General features: G+C 39.2%; 1 protein-coding gene across 1 annotated transcript in view; it reads left to right on the forward strand.

Moving 5' to 3' along the window:
- Positions 1-17,974, forward strand: part of NDRG1 (N-myc downstream regulated 1) — a 42,852-nt gene that overhangs the window by 11,033 nt on the left and 13,845 nt on the right. Inside the window, exons 2-5 of the mRNA XM_083827076.1 lie at positions 4,790-4,868; positions 7,504-7,539; positions 14,793-14,898; positions 16,914-17,034. Of these exons, the coding sequence (XP_083683202.1) occupies positions 4,806-4,868; positions 7,504-7,539; positions 14,793-14,898; positions 16,914-17,034 (326 nt within the window). The 5' untranslated portion in view covers positions 4,790-4,805. The remainder of the gene's footprint in view (positions 1-4,789; positions 4,869-7,503; positions 7,540-14,792; positions 14,899-16,913; positions 17,035-17,974) is intronic.

Here is a 17,974-nt window from a genome sequence, read left to right on the forward strand (position 1 = left end):
CATGTGGCCCTGGGTCCAAGTCTTACATTGTCCCTCTCTGTCAAAAGAGAGCAACGCCAGTGCTTGGGGGCCATCACCTTCAGAGCCCATGGCCTTCTCCCTCCTCTCTTTGCCATTAAAAGCTCATGAGTATTTAATCCTATGTGTAAAGTGATGTCCCTCCTGCTTGCTCAGCCTGTGGTCGAAATGGTGTCAGGCTGTTGTGGTGAGGTTAGCTTTTTGTACATCAGTATTATGTCTCAAAAGGAGAATAATATCTACTGCCAGTGTTTAAACAAGCTGCTTTGAGGAAATTGCCTTCTTTATGAAGCATTCAGGCAGGAGCCTTTTCCTGTTCTTTGTTTTCCACAATACCATGGAAAAAAACAAAAAGGTTGGATATCAGTGCAGAGGTAAGTCCTATAGTGCTTGTAGTGGTACCCTCAGTCTTCCATGGATGTGAGACCATCCTGCTGGTTGATGCACCTTGTGGCATGAACATCCCTGTGTTTGTCTTTAGCAGAGAAATGTTTGAAGTGAGGGATTTTTGAACTTGTTTGGTTTCTGTGCTTGGAATGAGATAAATCATGTATATTACGATTATCTAGTGTTTGGTACGTATGATTGCACCACTGATGGTGTCTGAGGATGGACGACCTGGCATGTGGCTTCTTAGCTCCTTTGTTGGGATCCCTGTTGTGAAAAGCCAGACTGCTCATCAATCCTGTATCCACTGCTGCCAAAACAAGGCTCCAGCAATGGTATGGAGGGACAGGGGGTATATTCTGAATTGTTAAGAGCAAAATAACCAGGCTCAGTAAAATTATTTCAGAGCTACTAGCCTTAGTTAGGACAGTCTGGCATTTTCGGAGCAGTGGGTTTGGGCTGGAATGGGTAAACATAAGTCTATTTGAATTAAATTAGTGAACACGGTATTGCACAGATGACTTCACCTTTCCCTATGCTCCCCTTGCTTCCTTAGGCTTGTTTGCTGCTCTTCCTGCTAGTTGGCAAAGTCAGATATGCGATCAGTTTTAAAGCAGTTTTCCAGTTGCAAAGGTGTCTTAAACCTTTATTTTTTCTTAGTCAGAAGAATGATTGCTTTAAAACTTAATCCTCTGAGCTGCATCTGTAATGGATTCAGCTGACAGCTGGGTACAAGGTAGTGGTAGTTCACTGGGTGGAGGTGGCTCATCCAGGAGGGGAGAACTCAGGGCTTCTTTGCAGGCTGAGTTGGCCAAGTGGAGTGAAAAAACTTGTTTTTCTCCAAGTTGGCAACTTTACACTAATGCTTGCAGATATAAATGAACTTTGTATTTTGAATACTTCTGTGAGACAAGTGCTTTTGACATGGGTATAAAGGAATGCTTGTATGGTTATCTATTTAGGAAAGTTATGCAGTTACAATAGCTTCAAGCTACCCTGTCACATAAGGGGGGAGCACAAAGCACCTATTTAGAGATTATAAAATTTGTGCTGAACATGGTTGGTATAAAAACCACTTCTCCAGCATCTTTCTCTTTGGAAAATAAGATGGTTTTTACAATGGTGTCAGATAGCGCAGAGCTTTGCTTGCCAGCTCTCATGGACAAATAATGTGCTGTTGTGCTGGCTTATCACAAAGTTGTTCCTTGGTGGGAATGTTTCAGGTATTCCTGATGCAGAGGGAGAATCCAGGGCTTGTAAATGCCTGATCTGAAAACATAATGTGGCTTGAATATCTGGTATCGTTCCAAAAGTGAGAACGTGGTGCACGTTGGGCTTTTGTTCAGCAGGCTTGATGGCAGTAGTGTAATCTGCTGGTCAGCACTTCCTAGTGCTGGTTCTTTCGGAAACATAGAGCAACAACTTTGAACTATTATGAAAACAGGATTGTTTTTTAAGGCTATAAAAGGCATCCATGTTGTTCTTTTTGGCACAGTTTTTTGGTCATTTGTAGTCAATGCTGTGACTCCCTGAAAATCTGAAGCTGTCCTGGGTAAACAACTTTCTTCCACAAACACTAGCTGTGGCTTTGTTCCTTGAGCCACTTCTTACTGGAAAACTGCAGGGAGCCTGGCTTCTTACTTTCCTCCTGCACAGAGAAAACATGAAAAATCTCTTGTACTTCTAGCCTGTATTGAAGAGTGAAGTGTAATCTTAAGGTGCTATTTCTATATTCACATAATTACCAATTCAGGGAAAAAAAAAAAAAAGGCAGCTAGTTGCATGTAAATATTTTTGAATATTTTTGACCTCAAAATACTGCAGCAACATTCATTTTCCTTTTCTGCCATACATAATTGCTTACTGTGTAGAATGCTACACTGCATAGATAGCTACAATTTTAAAAATATGTAACACTGTTTCTAAAGTGTCACTTTCAGTTGCTTGAAACTTTGGCAAACTTGGTTTTGCTTGTTCTTTATGATTAAAAGCTTTAACGGGCAAAACTTAATAGGAAACCTGGAGAAAAAGGGTGAACCAGAGTGAGTGCTGGGGAATTAACTCTGTCTTGAATTTCCTGACTGTTTAAGTAGCTCTGGTGCCTTGTTGTAAATTTGGATTACAAATTACTGGGGATGGGGACAGTTTTGCTTCTGCCCCCCAGGCCTCAGTTGGTGGAGTTAAATACCCATGAAGTATTTCTCTAAGCTTAAAATCCCCATCCTAATTCTTTGCCAAAAAATTCCTCCAGTTGTACAGCTTCCAAGAAGGTTTCCTAAAATCTGAAGCCATTTGTGCATTCATGGACACCAGTGTTTGTTCAGCATTCTCTCTTAATCAATGCCTGCTGCTGCATGGCTTCCTGCAGCATCCCAACATCCTGCAAACTTTCTCACTATAGCCCAGGAAAAAATGCATGGAGTAAACCCATAGGGCTGGGTAAAATGGTACTGCCAGCTCTTGAATCATAAAATCATAAAATCATAGAATGATTTGGGTTGGAATGGGCATTAAAGATCATCTAGTTCCAAGCCCCATGCCATTGACAGGGATCCCACCCACTAGATCAGGTCACCCAGGACCCCATCCAACCTGACCTACCACACCTCTAGAGGTGGGACATCCACAGCCTCTCTGAGCAGCCTGTTCCAGTGCCTCACCACCCTCATAATAAAGAATGCTCATAGTAGAATGCTCCTGGGAGCTTCACAGCCCTTCCTGAGCACTAGGTTGTTTATGCAAACAGGGTTGATTAACTTAAGTCAGTTTTAAATCAGGAGGTGGGAAATCATGGTTTAAAGAATCATTTTTATTATTCTGTATCCCTCTTGATAAAAATTGTTAATAATTGAAATGTTTACAGTTGCACTTAGTCAGTAATTCCTAAACATGTTAAAGACTTCCGCTTTGGTTTATGAGTACCCATTCGTACCCTTCGGTTGAGATGATTCTAAACTTTTCTTAAGAAATAACGACACAAAAATAAAACACACCAATATTTAATAAAATTACCATTGTATCTAAAGATGCACAAAAACAACATGGCATTAATTTCTCCAGCAGGCAAGAGGATATGTAACAAATATTCATCGACTTCTGTATTTGTCATTTTGCTGTTAAAACACTTTCAGTATCTCTTTTGAGAACTGCTTGTGGTCATTCATCTGAGCTTCACAGAGAACAGCCTTCTGCCTCTGCCCTTTATCTCTGTGAATGAAAACATGCCATTCTTCCTTAACTCCCTCTTTGGACTGATACATTCACTGGACTGAAGTACAGCTTGGTCAAAATGCAGAAAGTGTGCTACATCTGCAGAAGAGTTTGCTGCTCCGTTTGTCTCAGCAGTCGTCTGCTCTGGGGCTATAGTGGTTGTTTCCGCCCTTTGGCAGAAAATTTCCTAAGCACTTAAATATAAGCCTTGTTAAAACACGAATTTAGTTCAAACAGTTACATTTTAAGATTAAGGAGGCGTCTGGCCAAAAGCATGGAAGTGTGAGCTAGAACCTGAGGTCTGTCTGCACACTCAGGGTGGTGCAAGTGTGCTGGGAATGTGGGTGCAGTTTAGTCAAAAGATTTCTATTGGCAAAATATATTCAACATCTTACATCTGACTACATAAATGAAACTGTAAAAAAGAATTTCCTCGACTTCACAGTCCTTCAGGTTCTGCCACATCCATGTGCCCTGTTAAGCTTTCCACAGACAAGGCCTGGGTAGTGTGTTGCTGTTCCTTTCCTAGGGCAGGATACAGTAGTCTTGTTTCCTTCTTTGAGTTTGAAAATAGTGTTATTGCATACATCTTGTTGGTGTGTAATTAAAGGAATATTGGTTTTACTCAGTACTTGCTACTACTTGGTTTGTTTAGATTAAGGAGGATGTTTCTGTCCCAAAGAACGGAGCACACTGGTACAAGAGTAAAATTGTGCTAATGAACAACCAATTCAATTTGCTTAAAGTAGAGATCTTGGAGATGGAGTCTGCATCTAAGAAAAGAGTTGCAGAGATGAGTATTAAAGCTCAAGAGAAGGCGTTTGAGCAGATTTGGTTATGCCACCTTTCACCTGTGAAACAATAGTTGTCATGTGATTGTATGCTATGAGTTGTGCTGGTCCCTGCCCCATTTTCTTCAGCATCTTCAGTTCTGAAGCTGCCAAAGCTTTGTTTCGATCTTGCAGCGTTAACTTTTTTTAATCTCTTGTTCTGCAGGAGCATGTATATAAATAAACCAGGGAGGCATTTTACAACAGATTCATAACCTTCTTGCAAAGGTCTTTTAAACTATAACCTGAGATATCAGGTGGTAGTGGAGGTGGATGGAAATTTATTTGTTTCTATATTTAATCTTCGGTGCAAGCTGAAAACAAATCTTATTTCGTCTTAACAGATACCAGCTACTGACCATGTCAACAGAGTTCCAGGATGCCCACCTCGCAGAGGTGAAACCTCTGGTGGAGAAGGAAGAGGTAATTACTTTAAAGCTCTTTAGAGCATGTCTGTCTTATTTCAGGGTTACTGTTGGAACTGCACATGTATTCTTAGTTCTATCAAAAACTTTTTTTTCTATGGAAAAATAGACAAGAGAAACTGAAAATGCAAGGAGAGGGGTGTTTTAATAATAAGGCAAAATTAAGTTTTATTTATTGCTTTCTCAGTTTTTGGTTTTGTGTTTCTCTAATCAGATCTAGTGATTTTTTCTTTTTTTTTCTTTTTTTTTTTTTTCCGAATAATGACAGCTCTGAGTGTCTTTAACTATTTTGAACAATTCCAGCTGGCCAAACTCATCTATACATGTAGACACCTCAATGCAGAGATACAAGCTTTTCTCTATCTGCTGTCTGTCAAAGAGGTGCAGATACGCAGAGAGTGCCTTTACATTTCCTCTGGGTACCTCTGCCCCATCTAGTCTGCTCAGGTTGTCCTGAGCTATGAGTTGTTACAGACACACTCTTACCAGGTCTGCAGCCAGCTGGGGGTGCACAAGCTATGGCCATGCCTCTGGGACTGCAGCACAGAAATATCTGCAGGGGGTCTTTTTTTTTTTTTTTCTTTTTGTCATAACTCAATTTTGCATCTTTCCATTTGTTTTTTGCAATATTTTTCTCCAAATCTCTGCCCACAGTGTCTGGGGTCACTGGCCGTCTGACTCTGTTCAATGGTGGTCATACCCTGTGCATGTTCATTGCATATTAATTCAGTGGAATATTTGAAGGAAACTCTTAGCTTTTTTCTTGAATCAAAGCTAAGATATTTCTTTTGTTCTCAATGACTGTAATTCTCAACAATGTTGTATATAAATATGGTGAGGGTTTTTTTCGGATTTCTACACTTGGGTTGCTCATTGCTTTATCTACTACTTTCAGTTTTTATTTCCTGACTCTTTTTTGGGTAAACACTTCAGAAAATGATTTCTACTTATGAATGTAATGAAATGGAAAGAGAAACTTTAAACACAGTTTCTTTGCCAAGAACATTGCATGAAAGCAGAGCTTGTCTGGATAGCAGTGAAAGTACCACTCAAACTTCAGAAACTAAGACCCCTTTTTAATGCCAATGTTGTTCTGTAGCCACAACATAAGGGAGAAGTCCTAATATTAATGAAATGTCTTTGCTTCAAAGTTCAGAAATGTCTTAAAACACTGAAGAACTTTCTGGGTTTCTGTAGCATGTAGATGAAAACTTGGTATCTTGACAAGGAACCCTGTATGCTTTTATTCACAGTTGCCTTAATTTTTGTCTACGTGGAGAGACTAGCAGAGTTACTCTGGTTTGATCACCTGTGAGGCCATTCTTATCACAGAGTGAAGGAAGTTTGTTAACGTATTTTGAGGAAGTGGAGAAAAAATAATTGCCCTGAAGGACACTCAGCACGGGCTAGGGTTAGTCGTGGAGTTGGTGTTGAGTGCATGATGCTCTCTGAAGTTGCATCCTGGCTTATTGTGTACTAGGTTTCTGAATGGTGATGGATTCTTATTTCATACACTGTCTAGATGGATGCCATAAGTCAATACATTGTTCAAGATTAAAAACAGTCTGTAAAGAGTGAACTTCAAGTCTTGTGTTCAGGCTGTGTAAAATGACTTCCACAAGCTCAGTCAGCTCCTCAGATACCTGTTTGCATATACATGATGCTACTTAATTACCTAAATCTCATGGCTCTAGAGATGTGTCGTAATTGTGGGTTGTATTGCAATGCTTTGAAGTCCATCATCTGAGATGGTATTAACAGCAGTTACATTGCTTCTGACATCTTTTGTCCTTAATTTATGTGGGATTCTGGGACTGCATGATCTCCTTGCCAGGTTTCTAAACTTTTGTTTTTATCTCTGTACTACTTTCTCAGGCTTTGGCTTCCCTGCCATAGTCTGCAGCGTGAGAAGTGCTCTTCCTACTTTGTTCATACCCCCACTGAAGCTAACTAACTTCTTACTTGCCTTTTAATAGGTGGAGGTGACTTTAAGACATTTCTTCCTTGAGGTTATGGAGGTGGGGAGGATGTTGCGTTACTCCTTTTTTGGTGGAGATACAGGGCAGGCATAGGAGCTTCTCAATAACAGCAATGGCCACTCACAGGTTGGAATGGAATTCTTCTTGTCCAGCCAGCCTCCCGAGCATAAGAAGTTTTAATTTTGGCTGGGTAAAACCCTTCCAACCTTCCACATCACACAACCAAATCCCAGAAACAAGTGCATCTTGCAAGAACACAGGGCATGTTCAAAGACTTTCCATCCTAGACAGGACCTAAGTGAGCTGTTGGCAGTCATGTGGCTACCACAAGCAACAGAGAAATGTTCAATTTTTATTGTTATGACTTGTCCAGTGACTCCAGCAATAACTTCACCTGTACCAGTTTTTGTACTTTATTTTACTCTTCTACAGACTATTATTTTACTGCTTTCATAATCTGTGGTGATGAGTGGGTAAAGCTCTTGGGTGAATTTTGATATTTAGCAAGAAAACTATTCATTGAGTGAAGGGTATGTGACAGAACTCTCTGCTGCAGAACCAGTGGGTTAGAACATGTGTCAGATTGTATATGCAAGTGCAGATTTTTGTAACTGCAAAAGTTAAATGAATTAATGTTTTAAAATCTCTTCACAGGCTATCACTCGCCTCCTACCAGACTTTGACGTTCAGGCAAGTAAAGCTATTCTTTTTTGTTGTTGTTGTATAAAGGGAAACTGAATTGACATTTGAGAAAACGGCAAAATGTGAGCAGAAATAAGTGACTGCTCATCAAAAGTACTGTAGTTGTGAGACAGGGTCTGAATGGGGTTCTTACGCAATGATATGAAGGGGACTGCAGGAGGTCTTTTCAAACTAAAGCTGGGAAAGCCTCATCCAAAAGAGGTGAATGAGTTGCAAGCAGCTCTGTTCTTGCTAACAGAAAGATTCTTTAGCAATGACAGTGAAAGCAAAATATACTCCTCCCACATGAACACACAATTTCCCCAGTTAATTTGCTTTCATTAGTGGTGTGCTTGCATTTCCTCTGAGGAAATGTCCCTCTCAGTGTATCCCATTATGCCATTAAAAGTTTCCAAAAGATTCCTGAAACGTGGGGACTGGGGGAAGGCACTAAGCAATCAGTTTTGCCCATACCAAGAATGACGGCAGTTTCCGTATATTTATTTACAGCCAGCACATAAACATGCATAAAGTGCACTGCCAGGTCAAATGGTAGCTTTCCATTTTCCTCAGATGTCTTGTTTTTGAGAGGTGACTTTATAATTCTTTTAGCTCCCTCTTTGCATTATTTTATCTCTGTTTGGGATTACAACTGAGTTTTGTTCTTGATGGTTCTTAAACTGCGAATAAGGAAATGCATTGGTGTTGGAGTGAGGCTGGTTTGAACTGAGAGAGACAACAGTGAACATGTACCTGCCTTGACAAGAAGAGTGAGCACTGAATTCCCATCACTGGGGACAAGGAGTATGAGTTGAGCAATGAGGCTTGCTGGTTGTCTATCAAAGGGGTGTAAGGAGGGAGGTAGATCATGCAGGAATGAGGAAAGCTATTGAGTTTTTCTAGTCTCTTGTATGTGCAAGTGGAGGTCCTTTAAAAATAACCCTGTTGAACATTGTGACATGTTGCGCTTTATTAATACTTCTCTATTTGTTATTCAGTGCTGTGCAAATTGGTTAAAAATCTAGCAGAAATGCAACAGTCTTTTCCCTGGAAACCAGGAGAGGCAACTCTCTCAAACATCTCACCGTTTTTCAATGGCACTTACTTATGTAGCAAAAATACAGTTCATATTAGTCCTGCATTCATCCTTTCTAATGACGAAATCCACTGCCTGAAGTCTTGAAAAATGTAAGTTAAAATTCTCCTCATCAGACTTCCTGCAGGACTGATCACAGCTTGGGAGAAGCTCACTGTTTTGTCCCAGATTGACCACTTGTTCTAAATAAATCTGAATCACGGATTAAGTCTGTGAACAGGAATACTCCAACATTTTGATTAAAATCAAGAAGTGACCTGTATTTCATTTCTATTCTTGGAATAAATTTGCTTGGCTTGTAAACCATGTGTATATATAGATTTTTAACTTGCAAGATCAAATTCTCTAAGCCATTTTGTTTTTTTTCCCCATGTTTTGGATTAAATGTCGCTAATCCTGGCCTGTGGTTCTTGTCATTTAGCCTTGCTCTGCCAGCTCTTGCTTTTTTAATGATCTTTCTTTCTTAGACTTTAATCTTTGGTTGTTCTAGTTCAAGAAGGAAAAATGTGTGAGAACAGCCTCAATCTGTTATTTTAAGAACTACTACTGGAAAGGAGCCTTAGCTTTGGTGCTTAAAACCACAAAAACCCTACCTATGTGTCTTTAAGTTTCTTTGTGGTTGACCTATGAAAAAAGTGGTTTGAAGCTGTTGTGAGTGCTTTGAATGCTTAGTTCATTAGATAAGCTTTTGGGCGTCTCTGGAGGATCCAGGTAACTTAGGGCTGACACTGAAACTAACAAATGAGCTTAATGAACAACCTGTCTCATGAGCCATGTTTGGGAGAAGGAGGCACCTGGACAGGACAGGACATTCTCAGGACCTGGTAGAATGGAGTTTCTCATATAGTATCTATGTGTCTATATATGTATGTAGATGTCCACCGTATCACTTGCTTGGTCCTTTTGCAGAGAAGCTAAGTAATGTTCAAATAATTTTGTTTCTGCCACTAGTGAAAAGTAGTGGCTGTCCATCAGGTGGTTTTGTTCCAAGAATACATTTCATCTAGTTATTCAGATTTGGAAAGAAGTAGGCTCTTATTTCGCATGCTATTTTAGACAGACTTGAGTTAAAACATACTTTCTATTTTTGAAGTCACCCACTGTATAACAGAATATCATCCTCCAAATTGCAAGATATGTGTGCTTATTTTCTGGAGGAAAGCTTTCACAGAGTTACTAGGGGATGGCCAAGACAAGAGGTGAATGGAAGAACTGACAGCTCCGATGTACCACCAGTCCATACTCTCTGTCAGTATTTCTGTCTGTGGCACCTACCTAAAAATGTGAGTGAAGTTACTGCCTCCCAGGAAGGGGAGTGTTCCTCACCAAACCTGTTCTAGCACAATTCATGATCCATTAGTGCAGGGCAGCATGCCCTGTGCTGTTTTATGTTGGCTTAATGCCAAGTACATTTTTATTGTATTTGCATTTTAATATATTTGCCTGTTCTCTTACCTGGTAGTATTGGAGTCGATGGAGGACTGAGTCCTTATCAGTGTGTGCATTCCCTTGGCTTTATATTTTAGAAATGAGCAGTCAGTCAGGAGACTGCTTTCTAAATGACAAAGCAAAAGTTTGAGCTATGTGGCAGCTGTAGGTGGCAGAGATGAGTTTGTACCTTGTAGTTCAGGGCTCATGGTCATCTGTATTCATTGGCATGCAACAGCCATTTCTGCTTTCCCTTGTCCTCCTGCCTTCAAGGAGAGAAGGAAAGAGTCACCTTGCAATGGGAGACAAGTCGACTGGTCCTCATGGAATGATGGCTGTAGTTTTGGGGGCTTTTCAGTTTATTGGATGTGGGTTTCTTCATTGTTTCAGATCTCTGAAGGAAAGGAAGGGGGGACAGTGGAGGTTTTGCGTTTTGCAGTGTGACCCTGTGCTAAGTGGACTAGGAAGAATCCCTGTGCAGAACTATTACAATCATCTACTACAGTTCCTGTACCAAAAGTTTTTGTTGCTTGTGTAACAGGTACATATAGAAACAATCCAAAAAACAATCCAAAAAATGCCCTGGCTTCTACCTTAACAGAATTGCTTGCATTTAAACCTAAGGTCGTGATACTAAAGTACCCAAATCACAACCCAAACTGGAGAAACTTTTCATAATACTGTTAATTTAAAATAAGTTTTAATTAAGTGTAACGAATAAATAAGTACCTGGAAGGGTGGGCATTGGGATTTTAGCAGAATTAATTCAAATAATTGTTTTAGAGTAGAAAAAGCTAGAGAAAAAATAACTAGGATAAGGGGGATTTGAAATACAGCATTGTAATTCCACATTAAAAGCTCAAATGCTTTTCATCTTCAAGATATGAAGGGAAAAAAAAGTGAAAAATAGCATAAGCAGGTATTAGTATATTAAATTTCTCAAGTAAAATGCACTTAAAATACACTGTCTCCTACCAATTTTTAAAGAGCTCTGAAGCTTTTCTCTCAGTTCTGAGGTAAGACAAGGGAAATGTATTTAAAAGGCATAATATAATTTAAATTAAATAAAAGCATGAGACAATAATTGGGGATTAAGTATTTTTGAAAGCTTTAAAATAATCTTGGTGGAATACAGTATTTTATTTAAAATACAAAATACATTGTTTTAACAAAATGGGCCATGTGTGTGATTTTCCTTTTTAGAGAGCTAAAATGTTTTGTTTGAGTATCCCATGCTTTAGAAAATAGCAACCTGTTCATAAACGTGTTCCTCAATCCATGTTTTCCTTAGCCAGGATAAAGGGGAGAAGGAATAAATAAACTCTCTTGTACTATCAACGTTTAAATTGTTTCCCCCTTCTAATTGCATGACAAAATATCACTTCAAAAAGAGAAAATCCACTTTAGTAGGGAACAACTCCTTTCAAACTAAAATAACCCCTCTTAAACTGCATGTATCATGAGTATTTTTGTGTGCTTTTAGGGCACTAAGGAAAGGCTGCACCTCTGTTAAAGTGAGAGATGTGAACAGATGGCATGCTTGTCTTTATCCTTCTATCTGATTAGTGTACCTTGGATGTTTTTCTAAGACAGTGTTTTAATACAAATCAGTTGGTGAAGAGCTTCTTACTACAATGTTGACGTTGATTGGGATGTGCTGCCATCTGTTTTCAGTGCTCTGTGTTTTGAAAACATCCATCCCGACATCACGTAGACAAATCTCTTGATCTTTAATAGGATCAATAGGGACGTGGAGTTACTGTTTTGACATCACTGAAGAAACTGGCTTGAATTGTTTTTTAGGAGAACTTTCTGGGTATTTGTAGCTAAGAATTCATGCTAACGGAAAACAGCACAAGACTCTTGAATTACAGAAGCCTTATTGTGAAGATAATGAGGAATTAAACCAATTATTAAACTGACGGTGCCGGTAATTAGGAGTACGGTCTCCAGTTCATCTCTGAACTATTTTTAGTTGACACTGAATTTGAACTAGTCTCAGGTTTCTAGTTCCAGAATGATTAGCTGTGGAGGTCAGTGGGATGTGCAGGTTCAAGTGTCTGGCTTTATCTGGCATGAACAGATTGTTTTTCACATGCAAAGGATGAAGAACCCAAATCTTGAAAGCTGGGCTCTTCTCAGAAAAACTGTTCTAGGTTTTTCAGTGCTGGAAAGGCCTAGCATTCACAACAATAAAAACCTGACAACATGAAATGCTCATTAGACTCTGACTGAGGAGGAAATAATTTCAATGTTCCACATTTAGTAGAATGTGTGTTACTCTCCTTATTGGTGTTAAGGTTCCCAGCCGATCAATTCTTATGCTTTGTATTGAAATTACTAAATTACCTAGGTTGGACTAGATGATCTTTTGAGGTCTTTTTCCATCTGAAATGATTCTATTGTTCTATGATTAAATGCAGAAGGAAGGTAGAATGTTGAAAGTATTAATTGCTATTTTTATTAATTGCTGTCTGTTGCTACTGCAAATACATTCTGGAATATTAAATAATGAATATACCTACAATATGCTATTTTCTACTAAAAGTGAAACTTACATTAACTTTAGCATGACTGAAGTAGCAATGCTGTAGACTAAATATTGCTTATCTAGTTTGGAAAATACTAGATTTCAATTACTTAATGTCAGATTTTTTCTTCTTGTGCTGTTGTACAGAATCATTCTGACTTACAGTAAGCTTTTAAAGTCTGCACTTTTGTGTTCTCATTGGCAACTTTACTCTTGGCTTATAGGAAAGAACTTGCTACTGATTTAATTCAGAATATTTTTGATGTCTTTTAGTTTTTGAGTTAACAAAATCTGAAATGAATCTAAGCTTATCAAAGCGTAACTGAAACAACAGCAGGAAAACCAGTACTAATAACTAATTCCCAGGTTTGAAAGTTGGCAGTTTGTACATTATGTGGCAGAGACTTAGTTCATCTTTGATGTCTGAGCTCTGTTGAATAAGCACTTCTCGTGGTCAAACCTGACTCAAATCCTATTTAAGAATGACGTTGTCCTGAATTAGTCTGTTTTGGTTTTTCTAGCTAGGCATTATGGGAGTCATAAGCCTATGCAGAATAGCAGCTTGTCTATATAACCCAGTTTCCTGCTTGGGCAAATTAGAAACCAGCTACTGTCTTCTGTCTGACTTGCTGGATTTATCACCCTGTTTTGCTAAAGATGGTACTGGATATGGAAGATACAGCTTACTTGCTAAATAATGCAGTGAGTATGCAGAGAAATTAATTTCTAAGGAGACATAAAAGCCGAACATTAGTTATAGTATAGTTCAGCTAGCAGAGATACACAGCTCACCTGTTGTTCAAGAGAAGGGGGGAGTCTTTGTATATTTGCAACTCAAAACTGATTTGAATGTGTAATTGCAAGGAAAATAGGTGAAATGTGGTGTGGTGCTGCCTAGTATCCTTATTTTCAACAAAATGTATGGTATATTTCATGTATGAAATGACTGAGCCAAGATTTAGATTGAATCAATACTTCAGATCTTTGAAGAGCTTCTGGGTTTTCCTCTGTAAAGGCTTTTGCAGAGGCTGTATGCTGCTAATTTCTACAGCATAATTTGTAATAGATTTGAATTTAACTTGGACTTTGTCTCCTGGCATTGTTGCACAGAGCAAGTCAAGTAAGCACAGAGCAGACTGTATACTGTACTGTGTACTGTATACTGATGTCTGTATCCTATACAGAAAACATTCTTATGAAATGTTAAGGCTGGCTACTAACTACATACTGCTTTGATAACGTGAATGTGACAGTACTGTAAATGTGTCATGGCCAACTGTTGTTCTGTGATTCCCTTTAAACACATTGACAAGCTAACAAATTGTTTATACCTATCTTAAGAGCAAGTGTAAAAGAAACGAAAACTATTCCATATGTTGAGGATGTTAGTATGCACCAAGTCTCTCTAACCTACACAGACATCCAGTAAATAAAAGATGGTAGTGAGGGTGTCTCTGATTTGATACTAAATGTGTTATAATCTCATTAAATAGTACATAATCCAGTTATGTCAAATAATAGCACTGGGCTTTTAAAGGTTGTTTCTGTGCTAATCACCACATCAAAGGTGTAGCCATGCTATTCTGTAGCAAACTTTATTCATTTGGGTTTGTGCTTAGATCTAAACAATAGCAAGCCATAAAGCTAACACATGTAGCTGTCATGTTTACTGGGGAAGGCTACTATAACCACAAGGCCCCGGAGCATGATAAGTCTTTATGGTGAATACAGGCTATTTAATAGCCTGTTCTTTAGGGAAATAATAGTTGCTTGCTCAGTTAAAATCATTTTCCTAGAAAGCAGAAGTGTTTTCTTTTGGCAACCTGCACCTTTGCAAATGGTTGCTGCTGGCCATAGTTGTAAGCTGTTGTTATTTTAGGCATCATAGCACCGAACTGCCTTTTTTTTTTTTCCTCTCCGCCTTTTGCTGTGGTCAGAAAGTGTTTCCTCAGCATCTGGTTAGAGCTTGCAGCTTAAGTGCTTCTGTAGTTGTCTGCGGACTGCAGTAAATGACAGCCACGTGTAAAACGTCAGCAAAGAGCCCACACCGTGGAGAGGCATGGGGTGCGTTAGCACAGGAATTGCAGAGATCCTGGGGCAGAGGGGCTACAGACAACCCTGGGATAAGGCAGGAGCTCTACTGCTGTGGTGGGTGTTAATCAGAGCCCTTGGACAAGCTGCTGACAGATTCCCCTTGTTCTTTACCAGGAGCAAGATGTGGAGACTGTGCATGGCTCGGTCCATGTCACCATGTGTGGGACTCCCAGAGGGAACAGACCTGCTATCCTCACCTACCACGACATTGGGCTGAATCGTAAGTAGGCTTTTTATTTTATAGCACAGCAGTGGCCTGGTTACTTAACGCTACTACTGTAGTCAAAGGTATGGAAGCTGCAGAGGTTAGGAAACCTTTCCCAGGTCCTTGCTAACTTGCGTCCATTGCAACCTGTTAGATGGCACTATCCTTTATATACAAACGTGCCTAATCTAATATTTTTCTTACAGACAGCTTAATTCTCAGTTTCTGTCCTTCCAATGTAAATAATTGGAATCTTTCACTTAAGGGAGCAAAACAATCCCTAGTAGCGTGTAACAACTTTGTATAAATGCTGTAAAAATATCTGTAGAGAATGGCTGAGGCTATGTTAGCTCAGGGGAGGGACTCTGTCAGGAAGTGCAGTGATAGGACAAAGAGTAATGGTTTTAAACTAAAAGAGGGGAGATTTAGATTAGATACGAGGAGGAAATTCTTTACTCTGAGGGTGGTGAGGCAGTGGGACAAGTTATCCAGAGGAGCTGGGGATGTCTCATCTCTGGAAGTTTTCAGGGCCAGGCTGGAAGGGGCTTTGGCCAATCTGGTCTGGTGGGAGGTGTCCCTGCCCATGGCAGGGGGGTTGGAACTGGATGGGCTTTGAGGTCCCTTCCAACCCAAGCTGTTCTGTGATTCTATGTTGCCAGCAGGATTGATAAGGACATTGCCATTGCTTTGGCTTGTAGATTCCTGTCTGAAAACCAGTCTTATGCTGCTGTGCATTTATATGAATTGCATGTCAAATCAGTATTAATAAAATAACTTTGTGCCTTTTATCTTATCCAGCATATTTAAGAATATAATGACCTATATGTCCAGATCTGCTCAAGTTTGTTCTTTTCACAGTACTGTTTGCTTCATACAACTTGCTATTTCTTAATGAGATATGAATTTTAAAATTAAAAATGTCTGCAAATCCTTAAAGCCTGGATTGGAGAGGAGAGGGGATGATATTGCTAATAAGAAAAAGATCTTTTTCCCTGTTTTGAGTAGACCTGCCTTACTTTATTTTGGTTTTCCTGTGGATCACAGAAGAGCTTAATCTGGGTCTCATCTCTGAATAAGACATTTTTCTTTCTAGAGACACAAACTCTGTATGGTGAATAAACTTTCTCTCTTTCTAAAAGGCAAGGAAGCTTTATCCCTAACTCATATATTCTCCTAAAGCTGGATTTTAGCTAAAAATATTGTATGTTCTCTAATGATTTTGTTTGCATGTTGTGTAGTAAGAGGACATTCAGAAACACATACAAAATACTGAGCTGTTTTCTATGCATCTTAAAGATGGTGCTACAGAGTTCATGCTTTCCACTCCAGGAGGAAAGTATGCTAACCTTCTCCCTACATTCATATTCATTAAACATCAGAAATCAAATCATCTCAGAGTTGGGTCCTACAGCATTAAGTATCCCAAAAGGACACTTTTGTCCTGAGTTGCCTGCCTTGAGAGACATGAATATAATGTTTATCTTGTAATATTTGGGCAAAAGCACAAGTCACGATCTCAGAGTTGGATACCTTTTCTCTCCATCTGTTTTGACATAATCCAAAGAAAAATGACTGGACAAGTAAATGGATAATTTTACCTAAGCCAAAACCCAGGATGAATATTTCTGATGGCACTTTATGACTATTTTACCTTTGCATAAATAATGATTTCTTTAGATTTTGGGGTACCAAGCCAATACTTCTGGCAAGGACTAAAATAACATGGATAAACCTTAGCTAGCCATGAAGAGAGAGCTTTTCATTTTTTTTTCTTCAAGGAATTAAAACAACTTTGCAGAGGTTGCTTTGTAGCGGGGCTTTACTGTTTTTTCCTCCTTAGAAATTAAGGATTGTCACTTTTTCCAGGCTATAACATAGCTCAGCTGATTGAATAAACTTTTCTTAACTGCAGGCCAGGTTTCAACAGAGATAACGTTAATGAAATAAATGATTTTATTATAGATGCAGACTTACTATTGAACATATTTCCTCTCAGCACAAATATTCCATGTTTTCTTTTCCTTTTCAAGATAAAACTTGCTTCAATCCTCTGTTCAACTTTGAGGATATGCAGGAAATCACTCAGCACTTTGCGGTTTGCCATGTGGATGCACCTGGTCAGCAGGATGGCGCACCATCTTTCCAAACTGGGTGAGTTATCACAAAAACAGCCCATGTTTTCAGAGTTATCTTCTTTCAGTGGCTGGAAAAAGAGCATTGATCAGCAATTTAATTGAAAAGCAATTGGAGAAAGAAGAGTAGTTGGCTTTTGAACACTGACACATTCTATTTCTAATTTTCTGGAGCTCTGTTTTGTTTTATCAGTTCACAGTAAACTTTGGGGCTGTAATTTTGTGTTTTATTGCTGATAACGACACTGCTTATAAAGCAGTTCCGTGACAGATCTCTACATCTGTCAGTTTAAATATTGGGTTACCATGTTTTGTAATGACATCCTGAATGTAAATACAAAACTAAGTTGTTTCTATAAACAAGATAGGCATTAGTACTATATCATGTCTTTCCTAAGTCTGTGGCTTTTAGGAAATATCAGCATGGTAGATGTTGATAAACAGACTCAATAAGCTTACTGGAAAGTCCAAGTGGCTGGACAGTAACAAAGTGATGTAACCCTTGGGATATTGTAAATTACTGCATCCTCCTGACTATGTATCATATATGATGTTGTAACTCTTGGAAACTTGAATGTCGTTAAGTGCTGTCTTTGCCAAAATACTTGTCCCATTTAGTCAGATGAGATGGTTTGCCTGAAGATGCCTCTTGGACAGGAGTCAGCTTGAGGTTGAGGAAGGAAGCAGCCAACGTGCCAAGGGAGGGCAGAAGTCAAGAGACAGTTGTTCTGTAAGAACTAGGTATTAAGGAGCTTGTATGTACCCTAATGCATGAGCCAGTCTTTTTACCTTCTTAATTGTTAAGCTAGTCTGGCTGAGGAGGTTATCAAGGGCCAGGTGCTCAGCATGTGTTAACTGCAATGGCCCAGTTGTCTACCCAAGCAGGTGACAAAGCTATTTTAGTCACTTCCCTTTGTATTTGTTTGAACCAAAAGCTTTTAAGTGTCTTAACCCTCATG

The sequence above is a fragment of the Anser anser genome (genome assembly GCF_964211835.1).
Source record: "Anser anser genome assembly, chromosome: 2".
Lineage (NCBI taxonomy): Eukaryota > Metazoa > Chordata > Aves > Anseriformes > Anatidae > Anser > Anser anser.